Genomic DNA, 17,967 nt, shown 5'->3' with positions numbered 1-17,967 from the left:
TCTTGGGGGCCTGACCTCTGCCCTCTGCAGATTCTTTCAGTCCAGACCTTTCCATTAGTTAGGAACTTGTAAATTCAGAAAAAAACCCCAACAAAACAAACAAACCAACCAAAATACCCAAACCCCAGCCAACTTTCTTTTTACTGGACCACTAGGCAACAAAAGAGGCCCTCCCTGCTCAACCTTCTGTCAGCAGGGACTACTAGGTCAACTCTTCACTTCTTAGGGAATTAACCATCTGTAAATATTTCAAAACTCTTCAGCTGCAGTATGAATGAAATTACACCTCTTTTTCTCTTGGATAGGAAGAAATACTACTTTGGAAATACTGATGCAAAGCAATCAAAAGGAGAAAGTGAGGTCCCCTCCAGATTTCCAAAAGAAGTGGTGCAGAAAACCTTTTACAGTGAGCTCACTTGTTTTTGCCAGTCTGCTGCAATGGTAATTATTAACATCACATTTTATAGTCTTACTTTGAATCAGAACAGGCAATAAAGGCTACACAGTAAGAACAAAAAGACTTGAGACTAAATCCAATGCTCATAAAGCTGTATTTCCAAATATTTAAGACTATCAAACCCACAGTTGCTGGGCTAGACTGGGATGGTTATGTACAGGTTTCTGTGAAAGAACAGCACTGATAGCACACACTGTGCCCAGTTCACAAAAGGATCCCAAGCAGGTATTCAGCTGGGATCAGCCCTTCCCATTCAGGCTGAGCTGTCTGTAGCATGTAAGCGATCAGCTCCTGAGTCCAGAGGCCAAGGTTTTACTTCCACAACACAGCTCAGCCACAGCCAAGCTCCTACTTGTTAGCTGGCACAGGCAAACTGAAACCAGCCTAGGGAGAAAAACTTGGTTTCAAGTCCATGAAAGAGCAATCTGAAGTGACTGAATTTCATAGCACACATCAGAGCAGAAGTAACAATTTTCTCCTCAGTACTTTATGGAAACATCACTGTTACCCAAGGAGATCTGGTAGTGGCAGGATTTTGCACCTACCTGGGGGATGATGGTGATCTTGAACCGCAGGTCATGGAGCCCTATCTTTGCGATATTAATCCCATCAATAATAATTTCACCTTCAGCTGCTTCATTAATGCGAAACAAACCCAAAGTAAGTGAGGATTTTCCAGCTCCTGTTCTTCCAACTATTCCTATCTGTTGGGAAGAAATACAAGAACAACTTACTGAGTTAAAGCATTTCCAAGCATTTCCACCTGAAACCAACACATTTTCTGAAGGCTGTCTTACTTTTGGGGTTACCCGCACACCAAAAGCTCTCAGTTTCACACTGTACGTTTTACTTCCCAGTTAGACCAAAGTCTTGATCAATTCTTCTCTTTTTTAAAAATAAATACAAAAGATTGCTACTTTGGTGGGCTGATACACTTCTTGCCATCTGCCCATTCCTACCACTTGAGGTAGCATTCTGCTACCTATACTTATTTGTAGGTAGAAAGTGTGCACTCAGGAGAAAACAAATGCCCAGCTGGCTACCACAAATAAGGAAGCTGGACAGTAGATCCGTCACAGCTACCTTTTATTCTGCTGTGCAAGATCACACTATTAACAGACATCAGAGAATCCACACGGGACTGGGGTAGGACACGTGTGAGCGCACGGGCAAGGAAGAAGGAGGAGAAACACACAGATCAGCTTGGCCAGATCCAGAGAATCTGCTCTGAAGTCCCATTTTTTCCTGCAGTCTCACCTTGCAACTTCTGCCTCACTAGATCAGACTTCCCCCCTCTGCAGGCTATTTTCCTGAGATTATAATTAAATTAATCTCTTTGCAACCTACTTCTCTTTGCTTACAGCAAAGAAATTAGCAAAATTCCCTGGGAAGGGGAGAGAAGACAGGATAAACCTCATCTCCCAGTGAAACCAGGCCAAGTGATACTTGGCAGCCCCACACAACAGTGTCTCTTTATCCATGATGCAAAACACACCTTGCAAAGGCTGAGAGCCCACGACATCTGCAGTTTCAACAGGGCTGATTCCACAGAAGCTTTTCTAGTTCTTAAGAACCCCAGACACACAACAGGGTTAAACCTCTCTTCTGCTTTTGCACGCAGACCTGTGAACTGCAACGCTCTATTATGAATTCAGAGTCATTACCTTTTCACCCCCATTGATGGTAACATTTATGTTTTTCAGAACCAGATCCAAGTCCTCGCGGTAGCGCAAACTGTAGCCTCGGAACTCCACCTTCCCTTCCTCGGGCCAGCTACTGGCTGGGGCCATTTGTTCAATGCTCCACTCAGCCTGAAAGAGCCACACAGACACCTCTGATCAGCTCCTGCTTCAACCAACACAGGCTCAGAGGACTCACAGAATGCAATTAAGAAAAATCCTTCTTAGTGTGTAATTTGCAAAAGGAACTGTGATGAGAAGAGAGGGAGAGAATTACCTCAAGACAGATGAAATGGTGTGTGCAGCCAAGGGCTTGGCTACCTCAAGGCCCACTTGCTGGATAAATTTTCCTCTTGCCAATGGCAGAATCATGCAGGCAGCACACATTCAGGCAACCTGTCTATACACCCCACCACAGCAAGGAAACCGCTGGGGCAGCCACATGTGCAACTAGAAGCAGTTTAGCTGGGACTGGGCACTAGAACATTAATAAGCTGGTAAAAAGCTGCTACCTCAGCCTCCCACAGAGGAGAGAAAGGAAAGAACACACCCCACTGCATTCACTGCCACTGCCAAATAAAAAGGCTTTTAAATTTATAAACACTGGTCTGCTACCAGAACTCAAGAAAAAATTCTAGGAAGGGTCTTCATAATGTTTGGTTGCAAAAATAGTGACCCAGGTCAGGTTCAAGTGATAAGCAAGGCAAAGAGAAGCCCCAGGGAACTCTGTAACCATAAAGGGAACAACTGCAGATAAAATGAGTTATGCGATTTAAATCAAAACAAAAAAAAGTAAAACCTTTTTATTCCCCATACTGAGTGCAAAAAGAGAAACAAATAAAAATGTGATGTTTAAAGACTTAGGAAACCAAAACATTTGTACAGACCTACTGCTTAGCCCAGGATGTAAGAGCACATTTCCTAAACAGCACTCTGTAAATACCAGAGGATGCAACACAAAAGCGCCAACAGGAACTCCCCACTGAGACCCAGCCTGTCCCTGGCAGGCACTCACAGCCCTGAGCTCTGTCCCACCCCTCAGCTCAGAGCACAGGCCCACCCTCCAACCCATTCAGTGGGCAGCTGAGACCTCAGAATAGGGCAGTGACTTCCACAAGTACCTCCTTCTCCATTTCAGCGTATTCTTTGACTCTTTCAACAGCAACAATGTTGGTTTCCAGCTCAGATGACATGCGTACCAGCCAGTTCAAGTAAGCTGTAATCTGCGAGAAGGAAAGAAGTCAGAGAGCAGTTTACACTAAATAGGTTACACCTGCAATAAATGAAAAGCATGGAACAACCAAAGCATTGCAATTTCATGGAATGCATAAACACAGGCAAGATCTTGACTAATCAGTGCTGGACAGGAGGAAAGCCCAAATGCCTTTAAGATGCAGGGGACGAGACACCTTGGCCACATCCTCTCCCACAGGGAAGGCACAGAGGAAACTTCCCAGCATCTTCTCAGACACTATTCGTAATTATTATTTTCTATGTTCCTTGTATTAGTTTTCCATCCAAAGCCATATCAAGGTTCTGACTTTCTGATGCAGTCTAACAATTCAGAGGTTTTGCTCTTTTCAAAAAAGGCCAACTTACCTGCAGTGAGTAGGACACTGAGAGGCCAACCAGCCCCGCACTGAGTTTGTTGCGTGCAATCACTGCAAACAATGCTGCAAACAGGACAATGCAGTTCCCCACGTACTCCAGACGCACAGCCAGCCACCTGCAGGGCGCAAAAACATCTTTCCAGTACTTCACCCACAGAGATCAGGGATGTGGACAACAAATGGTCTGTCACACATCTTTTTAATGTAAGATTAATAATATGGCATGTGTGTCCTGCTAGTGACACAGGCACTGCAAGATATGTGAGGTTCTGCTTCAGCAGCATGTGAACCTAGAGGCATCCAAAATTAATGAATGTTTCAGGTGCATAAATTCCTGTCTTAACTACAACTGCTTTCTGGACACTGGGATCAATAAATCAAAACTTTTTAAAAGAATATAAGCCAGCAGTAAGGCAGGAACTCTCAGAAAGATGAGAGATTCAGAAGTAATTTTAATTTCATCACAGAAGTTTAAACAAAACATCTCTGAAACTGATTTATCCACACAGGCCGCCCTCCCCTGGATAAGTATGCCAAGAGCTGTGACTGATAAGGAGCACAGCCAGCAGATCCATGTCCTCCCCAGATAACTGCTGTTCCACTGTTACCTGTTTGCAACAATGCTTGGATAATAAGCTTTCTGATTCTCATCCACCTTCATGTCGTTCTGCTTGATGAAACGTTTCTGCTCCTCAAAGGCTCGGATGACACTGACTCCCAGGAGAGTCTCATTGAAGTGGGAATACACAGGAGAACGACTGACGGACTCAAGGCGCTTGAGCTGCCGCGAAGTGGCCACATAAAATCTCTGCAAATCAGAGTATGAGAATTATGGTTACATCCAGACTGTGTCTGGAAAAACAAGGGGAATCATAAACAGTTCCCTGCCATCCGGGCTGTCAGTGACAGAGATTCAACTTACACATGGAAATACACACCCCTCTCCAACACCTTTAGGCCTAAAAGACCATTGCATACATTCTGCTGCCTTTAAACAACTGTCAATCAAACCATCTCATGCCAGAGCCATTTTCTCCTCTTTCTTTTATCAGAAAGTTTAGTTCAACCATATAAAACACACATCACCACTTTTAAGGTTTACTCATGGAGCCAAATGGGTTTACTAATTCAAGAGCCAAACCTCAGCTATTCTCTTCTATCTGTGCAGGCTCTGCCAGTTTCTAGGAGTAAAGCCACAGTGAAGCAAGCACACCCTGCCCACACAGGACAGGAGTGAAAGGCTGCCACCCACTCTCTTGCTCTGTAGACAATAGTCTGATGAAACAGGCACATGAGCAATACAGACACACACCCCTCTAAAGATTACTCTCATATTTGGAAAGAGGTTTTGGAAAAGCCCATATGTTTTCCATATTTGGGCTCTGAGCATCAAGCTCAGAGCCCATCATATTTGCCACAAAATCTAATGGCATTTTTATAAAGTAAGTATCAAAGGATTTACTTCTGCACAGAGGTCATTTTACACTTGACAAAGGAAGGAAAGGCTGTGCTAACGTCAGGTTATCAGTAAACCATGCAAAGCACAGTCAGTCAAGCATGACTCAAATCCAACACATTGAAATCCTTCCTAGTGCAGAGTAAGAGCTGTCTTAAATAACAGAAGATGTGACTGCTGGTCCTGGTTCCCCCAGGTAACACTCTTTACCTGCACGAACAAGTAGACAAGTCCCAGGGGTGGAATGATGACAGCAGCTATAGGTGTGGCCAGCAGAATGATGATACAAGCCCCAATCACGTTAAATGTGGAGCCCATGAACATCTTGATGATGGGTGGAATGGTGGAGTCAATGGTGTCTATCTCCTTGGAGAAACGGTTCACTAGGTTCCCACTGGGAGTGCGTTCAAAGAAACTCATTGGAGACCGGAGCACATTGTGCAGCAGGTTGAGGTGCAGGTGTCGTGATGCAAATATTCCTCCTATTGACACAACCATGGAGTAGCCAAACACAGCAATACCTAGAAAAGGAGACTCATTTTTAACTGCTGCCACCTCTCACACAAAACATTTTCCTCATTTTGTTATCACTGAGCATTAGCATGTCTCTAGTACAATAATCCTGAGAACTAGGGTTCATTTCAGGTAGACTCAGCAAATACACCAAGTAATTAAAAAAAAAAAAAAATCAGTGAAAACATCACATTCCTTTCATGGAAGAAGTTGCTTCTCCATTACAAAAATTTGTGTAATATTTGAACACTTTCCCTGAGTAAAAGTCACTGAATTTTCACTTGGCATTTGTTTTTTATTGTGGGATTTTCATACCAATTCTGAAGTGGGGTACTTGGGGCGTTGGGTTTCATGGCAAACAAACTCTAAACCACAAAGAGGACACAAAACAAAACATGACTGAAGCAGCCTCTCCACAGTGCCCTGGATGGAGCCACAAGCAGCCAGAGCAAAGCCCAGCCAGAGCAGCTGAGCCAGGCTGGGGCTGCAGGGAGGCAGCACAGCCATGGGCTCTGGTGACAAACTGCCCCTGCACACCAGGCCAGCACAGTCTGCTGACAGGCCAAGGAGCCACTTCTCAGATCAGACATTTTGTCACAATTCTGGTTCATCAACCAGCAAAACACTTCTCACTTTGTACAAATGAAAGAAAAACCGCATTTACTAACTGAATAATTTTATAGGTTGGTTTTCTTGGTGTTTTTTAAATTCAGGTTTTTCATCTTTTACAAAAACCGACACTCAAATCCTTAGCAAAATGCTGCTGCAGGCACCAAGAGCATTAGAAACACTGAATCAGCAAATCTTAAAATACACAAGACCAAGCAAACCTTGAGAAGTTCCCAGTGCTCCATATACTCCCAGTCTGAGAGTTGTGTTCTGCTGTGTCCCATTGATAACAGGATCATCTGTCCATAAACTCAGCCAGTAGTTGGAAGCCAAGGAGGCTATATGATTACACATAAAGAGGAAAATGGCCAAGAAAGACATAAAGACTCCAATTGCTTTCATGTAGTCCCAGTACACTGTTGCCTTTACCTAAAGACAAGACAAAAAGAAATACTCATTTTGCAGCTAAGTTTCAAAGCAGCAACACCCCCTTCTCCAACACCTATTTAAAGTCAGTATCCCTCCATCAGGCCATGAAAACACAGCAGCTGCACTCTGGAGAGCCACTGCTTGGGAACACATGCTGCAAAGCATTCCATGGAGACATGCCAAATCCAACATTCCCTCAGGGGAGGCACACATCATCCTTCCCTTGTCATCCAAGGGAAGGGAGGAGTAGGGAGGGAGCTGCCTGAAGTAACACAGAGCATCAGTAGCAGAGCCAAAAACTTCACTGAGGAGCTCCAGTTTCTGGCTCTCTCTTTGTACCACAAGATTAAAAAGCCTTCAAACCAACCCTTACTCCACATGGCTTCTATCCTATGATCTATCTTCAACCAACAACAAGCAATCCAAGCTTGGATTCAAGCAACATTGCTAGGAGGTGTTAACTGCCACTTTCCCAGTCTCAGGTTTCCCAAAAAGCCCTGGGTATCCTGGGATTAGATACTTATGTCTACAGTGGAAATTTGCCTTAAATTCATCTGACTCAATTGCAGCCCCTTACACTGAAGGGCAGTTTTCATTAGGTCACCTAATTTGTCATAGCCTCTCCAAGAAATATCTGCAAGGTTTTCATTTCTCCTTCTAAACTTTGATGTGGTCAGACCCATCATCTCACACAGAAGTTTTGTGTTGACATTCTTTCCACAGGCAAACACGGGGCTCAAGTTCGGGAGCAGAGGGCATGGCAACACTTCCATCAGGTATTACACAACAAGCAGCAAGTTCAAGAATTCACTCAGCCTGTTCTCACACCAGTTACACGGTCTTCAGAAGTTATTTTCTTCTGAAACAGATTTTTCCAAAACTGAACGAGGGCACAGGAAGTGGCAACTGGAGACCTTACCCTCCCAGTCTTTGCTGTGTCAGCCTCCATCAGTTTCCAGGAATTCTTCTCAGCAAGTGGCTTCTGCAGCTCTGCTGTGCTGCTCTGCTGTTGTGGCTTCCCAGTGTCCCTGCTGTATGTTGAAGAGTTACTGAGTTGCCTGTTTGAAGACGTTTATTTTTTAGTCTTAGCTTGACATAGGACAGGTGTTTATCTCACAACTGGGCTTTGACAGTGCACAGCTCCCAGTCAGTGGTTTACACTCCTATGGAGATGTCCTAACCAGCCATCACAGGGCAGAGGTTACTCGGACCTCCCTCCTCCCCTCAGCGCACTGGTCCCAAGCACTCATGTTCAGGTGCAAGTAACAGATAAAGTCGAGAGATAAAGAAGTCTTGGTTGCACAATCCCACTCCAGAAAGAAAAATGCTCTGTGACATCAAGACCAGCCTTTCCAAACCTCATCATCAGCACAGCAGCAGCTGGAGTGCAAAAAGGGTACCTGCACTCACCTCAAAAAAAGCAATTTAACTCCCAGGCACTCATTAGCTTCCAGAAATACAGTGTCTCTAGAGTCCCATAAGAATAAGGCATAGACTAGGAGATGATTTTGGAAAGGTATCATCAGAGTGACTTGCAAGCACAGTAGCAGCTGCTATTAGGTCAGACTAAAGGTCCACCTGGCACTTCATCCCATCTGACAGCAGTCAAATGCAGAAGCCTTGGGAACACACACAAAAGCTGGACCAGCCAGTAAAACACTCTCCCTTTTATGCAAGCCAAACCCACAATATCTTGCTACAACACAAGAGTTTCTTCACATGGAAGGAGTATTGTGAGAGCTGTGCGTGTGCAGACACAAACGTGCAACAGCCTGTACCAGCCTGGAGTGGGGCTGCAGCCCCAGAGGTTCAACTGCCACGTGCCAGGGGCAGCTCCCACACAGACAGAGACTGAGCCCACCCACTGCAGAGATCCAGCTTGTATGGACACGAGTAATGTGTTCCCACCAGCAAACCTTGTCCTGCTCAGCCAGAGAGGGGCCTGGATGAGGCCACGTGGTGCTGTGCTTATGTGGGTGCTCCAGGTGCCTGCTGGAGCATTTCCTACTGCTGGACCTGGAACCACAGAGCAGCAGCAGCTTTGCCTGTCTCGTGCTGATGGATCCAGCATGATATATTTTCTTCTAACAAATACCATGACCATCAAATTACTGTTTATTCACATCTGAGTGACTGGTTTGAAAGGATGCAGGGCAAGAGGAAGAAAAAAATAAAGGAGAATACACACCTATGCATAAGCTTTTCAGGGCCTTCATTCACAAGGACTCCATTTTCTATAGGCTTGCCTTCCTTTGCAGATGGACTACTTGTATCTGAGAGGGTGAAAAAGTAAAAGTAAACATGAAAATGGTTAGGCAAAGAGACACAAGCATTTCACTTCAATCTGAATTGCCAGTTGCAGTCTTAATATGCAAACGAAGCAGGGAACACAAGTATTTACAAAAATTGACCAGGTGTACAAATCAGTTTAGTTCAACCCCCAAGAGGGTTAAGTGCCAGGACAGGGAACATTTATTTTTCTAGAAAATGTAGGTCAGTAATGATAACGTAATACAATAATGAGGACATACTTTATGTTCAAGCATGCAACACCAAGTCACGTGTGACCCACTCCATGGGAAAAAACCCAACACTCTAGCCACTCCTTGTCAAACCACAGTTCCTACATAGTTAGTTAAAAATTATTTTTATTTTAAAATGCAATGAGAAGACATTCTGTAAACGATGGAGTGAAGCTGTAAGAACAGCAGGCACGTGCTAGTAACTTTGAGTCCTCCTGCAAAGCTGAGCAGGAAGAAACGTGCAAAAGCCTGGTGTTTTAGGCAACTGTAGGAATCAGGTGACTTTAAGCAAGAGATCTTTCCATGAATTGTTATCCCACAACATCCCGCTTGTACCAAGATGTGGCACACTCCAGAAAACCTGTCAGCTTGAAATAGCACCCTTTTTTGAACAATTTAATTCAGTGTACTATAGTGCCATGAGTAAAACTTCTAGGTTCAGGTTATGACACTTTTCCCTATAAAAACCAAATGTCTGACTCCTGAAATGTTAGCCGTCAGTAAATGGAACTCTATTTTCATGTGTGAAAGTTAATTTGGAATTTGCAACAAGGAGTTTTGCATTTTTAAAGGCTCTGCATAGTTTATGCAAAGATACCCACCTGAAAATATTCAAAAGATATTCAGGAAAATTTGTGTAGATCTAGAGTCTGACATTTTCATGTTTTTATACTAAAGCACATATATGCATAAAAACAGATCATCAGCACATTAACTGTGGACTGCTTTCCTTTCCAGTCTGCAAACTGAATATTGGTTCATTACTCTAAAAACCCAAAGATAAATTGTTCAGCATGGTCTTAACAAAGACAAAATGCAGAGAATGTGAAAAAGTTCAGTAACTTAGTTCTTATTCATATGAATAAGGACCAACCAAGATGGGACTGCTAGTTATTTTAAGCACTTGACAGCATTTGTTTTGAAAGGCTCCCATATGAAAAACAGCAAGCATTCCAGCGACATACTGCTTTAGAACATTGCTGAAGAAAACAAAACCACAAATAAACCATCCTCCCCTAAAAGCTCAAATTTAATTTCATGTTGTAGGCCACAAAGATTTCTTGCTTATACCATATTTAGCTCTGAGAACAAAAAATGCTCAAGACTGCCATAGTAAATCTGACACGTGCACTTAGGGTATAACCCCACTAATGAGGGTTTTGCAGAAAAAAGTACCCAGAAATTATAAAACGGAACAGCTGTGAGTACTGAATACACATTTGAGAACAAAAGGGACCCTCAGGGCTCAATTCTGAATGATGCTTCTCTTGGTACACTCACTACATTTCTAGGTCCAGGGTGCATCTTTAAAGTTTCCTCATGGAAGCCTTTCAGATACAGAATTGCTGCTGCTGAGTTACCTACAAGCTGCCACACCAACTGCTGCAGCTCACACAAACAAGGACATGCAAACCATGCAAATACCTTCCACTGCGCAGATAAAATTCTTCTAATAATGACTCAGTCTCTTGTAAATAAACTGCAGTTACTCATATTACTCTCCAAGGCAAGCACTAATATAAAGCCACATGGCAAACAGTTACCTGTTTCCAGAGGTTGAATCGTTCCTTCTAATGAAGGATCTGACTCTAAAAGCATATATAATTAACTTTTTTCCAGAACACACTCTACCATTTTCAATCTTTACAACCACACATCCAAGTAGAATAACCTAAACCACAAAACCCAAGGCAGAATCAAGTTTGCTGAAATTGACCTATTTTTAATCGCAAGCCACAAACACAGTTTTCCCACACAGAGAAGAAACCCCATGAAGCTGAGGATGGGAAAGGCAGCAGTAGAGCACAGGTAACCCTCAGGAATCCCAAAGCGAGAAAAAAAGTCTGGGAGGCAACAGGGACCAGAGCTGCAGTCAAACCTCAGGGGCTGGGTAGGAGGAGAGGCTTTCCCACCCTAGGAGAGCAGATGCATTCCAGCCAGAAAGCACCAAACCACAGTGTTCTCAGGCTGCCAACACAGAGCTTCAGACACGAGGGAGCCTCCCTTTAGGAGTGGGTGTGCAGATACCCTCCAGCCAACTCAGTCTGACTCCTGTCACAGACTCCTGTGTCCATCCAAGAGCCTGTGATTCTTAGTAATAGTGACCTTTACACATTCAATAAACATGAATATCATCCCTGTGAATCAGACAAGAAATTACTCTACTTTTCACTTTTTACCATTGGCAGAAGATCACTTGAGTGGAACTGATGAACAAATATGCTGCAAATAGGCCAACCCTGTGATACAGCAATCCACTCCAGATCACCAGGGTCATACTGAAGTTAGAAGTGCTTCTTATTAGTAAACTGCAGAGAACCATGGCAGAAGATAAAGCACTGGCTCACTTTCCAAAAGAAAATTCAGTAATTAAATGGAAAAATAAAGTAATTTAGTTTAATGAAAAGGATTTCAAAACCTACTTTTCCACATTTGAAAATGGGAGAAGACAAAGACTAAAAGAACATGACTATTAAATGAGGCAAATCTTCATATTAAAGTCAACTTGTTAACTGCCTAGGGAAGCACAGAGAAAGTTTATTTGCCTAAAATTTCACATACACTGAAGACTGCAACAAGTCTGACTGTGCCCTAAGTAGCTACAGAAGCACCTACAGAACATACACAGAAGTTAACCTGATCCTGCTTCCACAGAACCTCTTCCCACAAGCTCTCCACAGTGAGACACCCACCCATGCAGCACCTGCTGCTTAGAGCATCCACCCAAACCAGCATCCCAGTCTGCAGAGCAACAGCTGGGACTACCACAAGAACTTTCCAAGAGGAATGCTAGCACACAGCAGGGCAGCCTGAGCTTGAGCCTCAAGATGACAGACCATCCCCAAATCCAGCTCCTTGGAAGAGGGAGCCAGGAGAAGATGCCACCTTGCACAGGCACGAAACAAACCCTGCCCGTTCCTGACTCCAGGGGCAGCCGGGTGCCAGCCTGGACCTAGAGAGCTGCCCCAGGGGCACAATGCAAATTGGCAGCCTGGAACAATCAGTGGAGGTTTCAGAGGTAGAGCTTTGGAGAGCAAGGCAGACCATCACAGCCCTCCCACAGGCAACTCTGACATGAGCACCAGGAGCAGCTCCTTGCCAAAGGAAGCCCTTCAACACCTCTTTAACACTTTCCAGCTGCATCAGTGCAGGTAAATGTGGCACCATTTCCATTTTGCCCACGATGGACATGTGAGGAGTACACCAAAAAACACCTCTGTGTTCCCTCTAGGGAATGGGAAGGAACCAACAGTTTTCCAAATAGAAGACAAAGCAAAAAGCAGCCTCAGAGGCCCCTCCTTGTTCCCAAAGCCTTGTCTGCAGCACTCAGCATGTGCTACCAAACACAACTTAACCCCAGCCAGCACAGTGCAGGGGTTGCTTGCTCTTCTCAGCAGGAGTGTCAGGAAATCACTACAGGCAAGAGAGTGAAGAAAACAGGCTGGAGGCAAAGACTAAGTTCCCCTATTAAAATCCAATACTGCAACTGTCTGTAGATAAAAGAAAAATAAATCTAAAGTATATTCCTGTACCAGTGCAACTCTACAGCTGTTTTGTAAAGCAGAAGTAGGAGTCAAGGACAGCAAGTAGAGCACTGAGCCGCTTCTTCCTCCTCCCCATCCCCAAAGGAATTAGCTGCATAAAGAAGACACATCTTAACAGAGACAGGAAGGGTGCACAAACCCCAGCTGGCCTTCATGCAGTCTCACTACCATCTGAATTTTGCACTGAGAGGAAATTTTACTACAGATCTGTAACACATTTTCCTCTTTTTAAGAAAGAATGTGTGTTTAACCTCACAGCCTTCAACACCCTCAAGAAATAAGCACCTCTACCTATACAGGCAATCACAAGAAACAGTAATTTCTTTTAACTTTCCTACCTACAGAAAGTACTATGGTTTTTCCTTTAACAGGACTCCCTTACTAAGACAACAGACATCAAGAGAGTTTATTTGTGAGCTTACCACTGTTCTCCATGGTTTGTTCAGCATTAGCATATGTACGAAGAAACTCAGCAAAAGCCCCATCCTGCTGCAGCAGCTCCTGGTAGGAGCCCATCTCAGAGATTTCTCCATCAGTCATTACCAGAATTGTATCCATTTGAGGCAGATAGTTGACTGCATGGGTTACCAAAACCCGAGTCTAAAAGGCAAAAGAGAAATAAAGGGTTTCTATCATCTCAGATTAGTGAATACCATGGTTGGACTACTGCTCTTTACCGCTTGAATTCTGTGTATAATAGAATAGTAATGAGGGCCAGGCATGCAGCATTTTTAAGAGAAAACTGTCTTGATTTTTCCATTAAATAATTTTGAATTACAGAAACCAAAGCACCTTTCACAACAAAAATCTCAGTGCTTTATAAAGTCCTCTAAAAATTGCAGAAGGATTCTTTCATTTTTCAGATGTTAGAAACAAAAGCCTAAATATACAACTTGACAAACTTGTAATTATTTGAACTCAGCCAAGAAAAAGCATTCTCTAGAGACATTATAACATACTTTATTTTTCAGGATTCCTTTCGGTCCAATAACTTTTTCAAAAATATGTTTCCCAACATGAGCATCAACAGCTGATAAAGGATCATCAAGTAAATAGACATCTGCATTGCAGTAAACTGCCCGAGCAAGACTGACTCGCTGTTTCTGTCCTCCAGACAAATTCACACCCTGGGGAAACAAGAAAACGTGATCCTTTATTTACAGCTGAAAGATGATGTCTTGATACAGGTCAGGAAAGACACAAGTCATAGGTGATTTATTTAAATTAGAGGAATTTCAACATTGCATGGAACAGATCTCCACAAATAATTTCATTACCACAACAGCATAAGCAATCAGTCACAATCCTCTTGGAAGGAAGCACATCTATTCTGTTCTCACTGACAGTGAAGGGCTAGTCAAAAAAAAAAGTTTGCTAGTCTTGTAAAGCAATTAACCCTGACTGACCTACCTAACTCTGTACAGTCAGAAGCTACTTTTCTTCTCAGCTCTATTTCTGCACTGCTGCCTCTGATTTAGGACGCAAACTCTCTTCACGCTCTACAATGTGACTGGCCTGCTGACCAATGAGGAAGATAAAGCTGCACCTTTACTGCATGTGGGGCTGCCAGCTCTATGGACAGCTGGGAGCTACAGCCCACCTGGACCCCGCCAGCAGGCAGAGCACACGTGCCAGTACCTGAGGGCAGCAGCTCAGAGAACCCCCAGCAGCCACACACACACCCCCTGCCAGCTCCTGGTGCAGGGCACCGGCTCCTGCTTCCACAGCACAGCACTACAACATCCGTGCGAGTTCCCAAACCCCACACCACCCTGGCTTCAGTAACCAAGGGCCAGATTCGGGGTGATGGTTGTTTGTGTGAATTGTGGTTTGGATTTTCCAGGGGGAGGTTGGGGTTGGAGGGGTGTTTGCTTGTTTTTAATGAAACTGAAGTGTTCAGAAGATTTTTCTCTTCCTGTTTCTATATATTTTTCAGCTTTATGACCATAGCAACTTAGAGACAATTAAAAACTGTCACTACAAGATGGTTTTACATTCCTAACTGAGGACAGGTTTCCTTCCTCCCCTTTGAGGCTCAAAGAGAAGGAAAACACACTTCAAATCTGCATCTTATTCTAGAGGATTTCTGCTCTGAATGTTTTAAATTCAATACAACTTTGAGATAAAGTAAAATAGAAGTCACACAGCCTTAACTACAAGCAATAGCACTGTTAAAGGTGGAGTGGGTATTGAAATACCTTTTCTCCTATTTCTGTTTTGTCTCCTGAAGGAAGAATCTCTACATCAGGCAGCAGTGCACAGGCCTCGATCACACGCTTGTACCGGCTCTCACTCATCTCCCTTCCAAAGACAATGTTATCTTCCAGAGTTGCATTTTGGACCCAGGCCTGCTGAGGAACATAGGCTACAGAGCCCTGCAAGAAAAGTAAAGTTCAGTACTTTAGACTAAGAGTCTGCACAGAGAGTCAAAGCACAGCAGGGCTTTGTGAGGCAGGCAGTGCTAATCACCTCACAAATTACCTACAGTCATTTCCAAACAAAGTACTTCTTGGGCTACCACCTCCTCCAAAATGTTATTTTTATAATCCTCTCTACAAGTGAATGTATCAAAGTGCATTGGTGGAAAATAAAGGACTTCAAACAAAATATGATTAACATAAACCTGGAGGAAACATTTGTTTAGAGAACATTTGCACAATTACTGCATGTCAAAAGTATTACTTCTTTCATATAATTATAAATTATGTTCTGCACAAAAGAGTTTAATCTGGAATGCAAGTGTTTAACAAATGTACCCCTGCCAAGAGATTTCTGTAGAAAGCAGAGGAAGTGGTTTTCATATAAAAGTCACTTCAAAGGAAGAGACTGAGATAATACAGAGTATTTTGCTTTGAGTATCAGTTCTGTCTTCTCTTTCTGCACTAATAATTAGTGATTCAGATCTCAACTACTTTATTTTTCCACAACAATTTTGAAGGTGGCCAAACCTACAGACTTTCAAATGCAACGCATTTGTTTTGCTCTTAAAGTAATTTTCTTTCCAGGTCATTTTTTTCTCTGTTAGCTCTGTGCAGCTCTGATGTCCAAGAACAAACAAACTGCAACAGCAGCTTTTCCCACATTCAGGTCTCTGGGTGCACCCTCTCTCCTTGTAATTCTCTGATGTCTAAGAAGGTAGGGCCCAATACTGCTCTTCCTCAGAGAATATGTAACAGGGTATCCCCATCTCATACCCAGCTGCTAACAAGACTCACCAGAACACTCATCTTTGACACCTCCATTGTTTTATGTGGCTAAATCTGACACCAACAGATTTGGATGCTGTGGGGTCAAGGCTTAACAAGCAATTACACAGAGTGCAAGCTAAGGCATATACATGGTTTGCCAGGAAATCAGGCTAAAAAGTGCATTCATTTGAAACGCTCTCTCTTCCCTCTTCACACTACTTGGAAATCTAGAAACCCTCTGGCACTACCCACAAACAGCTGAACAATTCTTCAGGCATGTCACACCTTGACAACCACGTAGCCTTCCTTTTTGTCCATCTCCCCCAGTAATGCAGACAGCAGTGAAGACTTTCCACAGCCAACTTGACCAACAACAGCCACCAAGGAGCCTTCGGGAACAGTGAAATTAATGCTGAAATAAAGTGCACATAATTCAGCCTTGCTTGCTGGCACACCCCAGTAGTTAAACAGTCAATTGAACTGCCCAACCAAAACCAGCTGCAGTGTGAACACCCACTGCAAATACTGACTCAGTGCTGAAATTTCAACTGCTTGAAAATCCAAACCTCTCATTCAGAAAGCACCCAGTTCTCCTCATATTTAGAACACAGCATCTTAATATATAATTAGTCAAAAGGGGAAGAAAAAAGAAAGAAAAAAAAGCACTGTGACCCAGCCTTGCCAAGATTTCTCTCAAGTGTTCTATGAACATACATGTAAACACAGCATTTTTGTCCCAAAGAATTTGCCATTTAAGGCCCAAGAAAAAGCAGCCAAAGTTAAGAAAGGGAACAGGGCACAGGGAAGACACAGCTTGTAGCTGCATCACTGTTTGCTTTCTGCAGCCCGGGATCAGGGATAGCAGAGTACAGTGAGAATCAGGCTGTAAAACGGAGCCTGGGGATACGGGCGAACAGGAGGGACCAGAGCTGGCTGCATCCTCTAGCTGTGCTCATCCCACCTGAGGCACACAGCAAGAGCCCGGAATGCCCTGCAGCTCTCTCTTCCTCCATCCCTACATCTCTTGCTACCACCCTTTACGCATTCCATAAATGCAATAAAATCAAAGTCCCTCTAGTTCACAAAGCCCCAATCAAAAAAAAAAAATATATAGAACTGATGTTATTTGTTCTCTCTCTATGGCAACAAACTCTTCTCCATATGTACTCTATAACTCAAATATAGATCATTTGTGATGCAGAAAGATTATGGAGTGGAATGAAGGGTACCAATCCCTACCTATTCAGCAAAGGAGGATCCGTTTTGGCCCAGCTAAACGTTGCATTCTTCACAACAATGCATCCTTCAGCTGCAAAGAGAAAACTCATATTTATAAAAGTACCAGTGCAAGCAGCTAAACTGTGTGCTCTGGATCCTGCCACAGAAGTCAATCCAAACACACATGGGCAGAGGTATAAATCTACTTTTTCAGAACAACAACAACCCACTGCTTACCAAAAACTTGTGTTCTGCTTTTACTGAATTTAGCAGAGGTTCCAAGCTTACCCTTACTCAGGAACCAAGAGGTACATGAATGTCAGCTACACAGAGATACCAACTAAATCAGCTGCATCTCTAGCACTGCAAAATCAGTTGTGGAGTGGAGAGGAAAGAAACTATCTGAGAAGGAAGAAGAACCTTTACATAATTTTCATTTTACAAACTCCCATCTCTGTTTTTTGGCTCAAATTTATCAGTGAAACCCACCAAAAATGCAATAAATTTGTTATAGAATGCAAAAGAAACCACCCAAACCTGTACACAATTATTTGCAATAGGCAAAGAAACTCACCCTCTTTTATGGGACCCCTGACTATGCTGTCAGGATCTAACTCTTCATGAGACAGGAACACCCTGAGGCGCTTCAAGGAGACACTGGCCTGCATGGAAAAAGGATGCAGAACTATTTATACTCTGCTTATTACATTTAAGTGCTCACTGTTTTGTGCCACATACACA

The 17,967-nt window shown here is 43.4% G+C and overlaps 1 protein-coding gene across 1 annotated transcript in view; it reads right to left on the bottom strand.

The window, feature by feature from the left end:
* Nucleotides 1-17,967, bottom strand: part of ABCC1 (ATP binding cassette subfamily C member 1) — a 49,137-nt gene that overhangs the window by 3,809 nt on the left and 27,361 nt on the right. The window contains 15 exon segments of the mRNA XM_039559997.1: nt 1,003-1,161; nt 2,122-2,268; nt 3,258-3,359; nt 3,736-3,862; nt 4,355-4,554; nt 5,413-5,723; nt 6,546-6,753; nt 7,673-7,811; nt 8,942-9,026; nt 13,243-13,420; nt 13,780-13,947; nt 15,019-15,195; nt 16,294-16,420; nt 17,248-17,317; nt 17,801-17,888. Of these exon segments, the coding sequence (XP_039415931.1) occupies nt 1,003-1,161; nt 2,122-2,268; nt 3,258-3,359; nt 3,736-3,862; nt 4,355-4,554; nt 5,413-5,723; nt 6,546-6,753; nt 7,673-7,811; nt 8,942-9,026; nt 13,243-13,420; nt 13,780-13,947; nt 15,019-15,195; nt 16,294-16,420; nt 17,248-17,317; nt 17,801-17,888 (2,286 nt within the window).

The sequence above is a fragment of the Corvus cornix genome, chromosome 14, assembly GCF_000738735.6.
Source record: "Corvus cornix cornix isolate S_Up_H32 chromosome 14, ASM73873v5, whole genome shotgun sequence".
NCBI classification, from domain to species: domain Eukaryota; kingdom Metazoa; phylum Chordata; class Aves; order Passeriformes; family Corvidae; genus Corvus; species Corvus cornix.
This window is presented reverse-complemented; position numbering and strand designations above follow the sequence as displayed.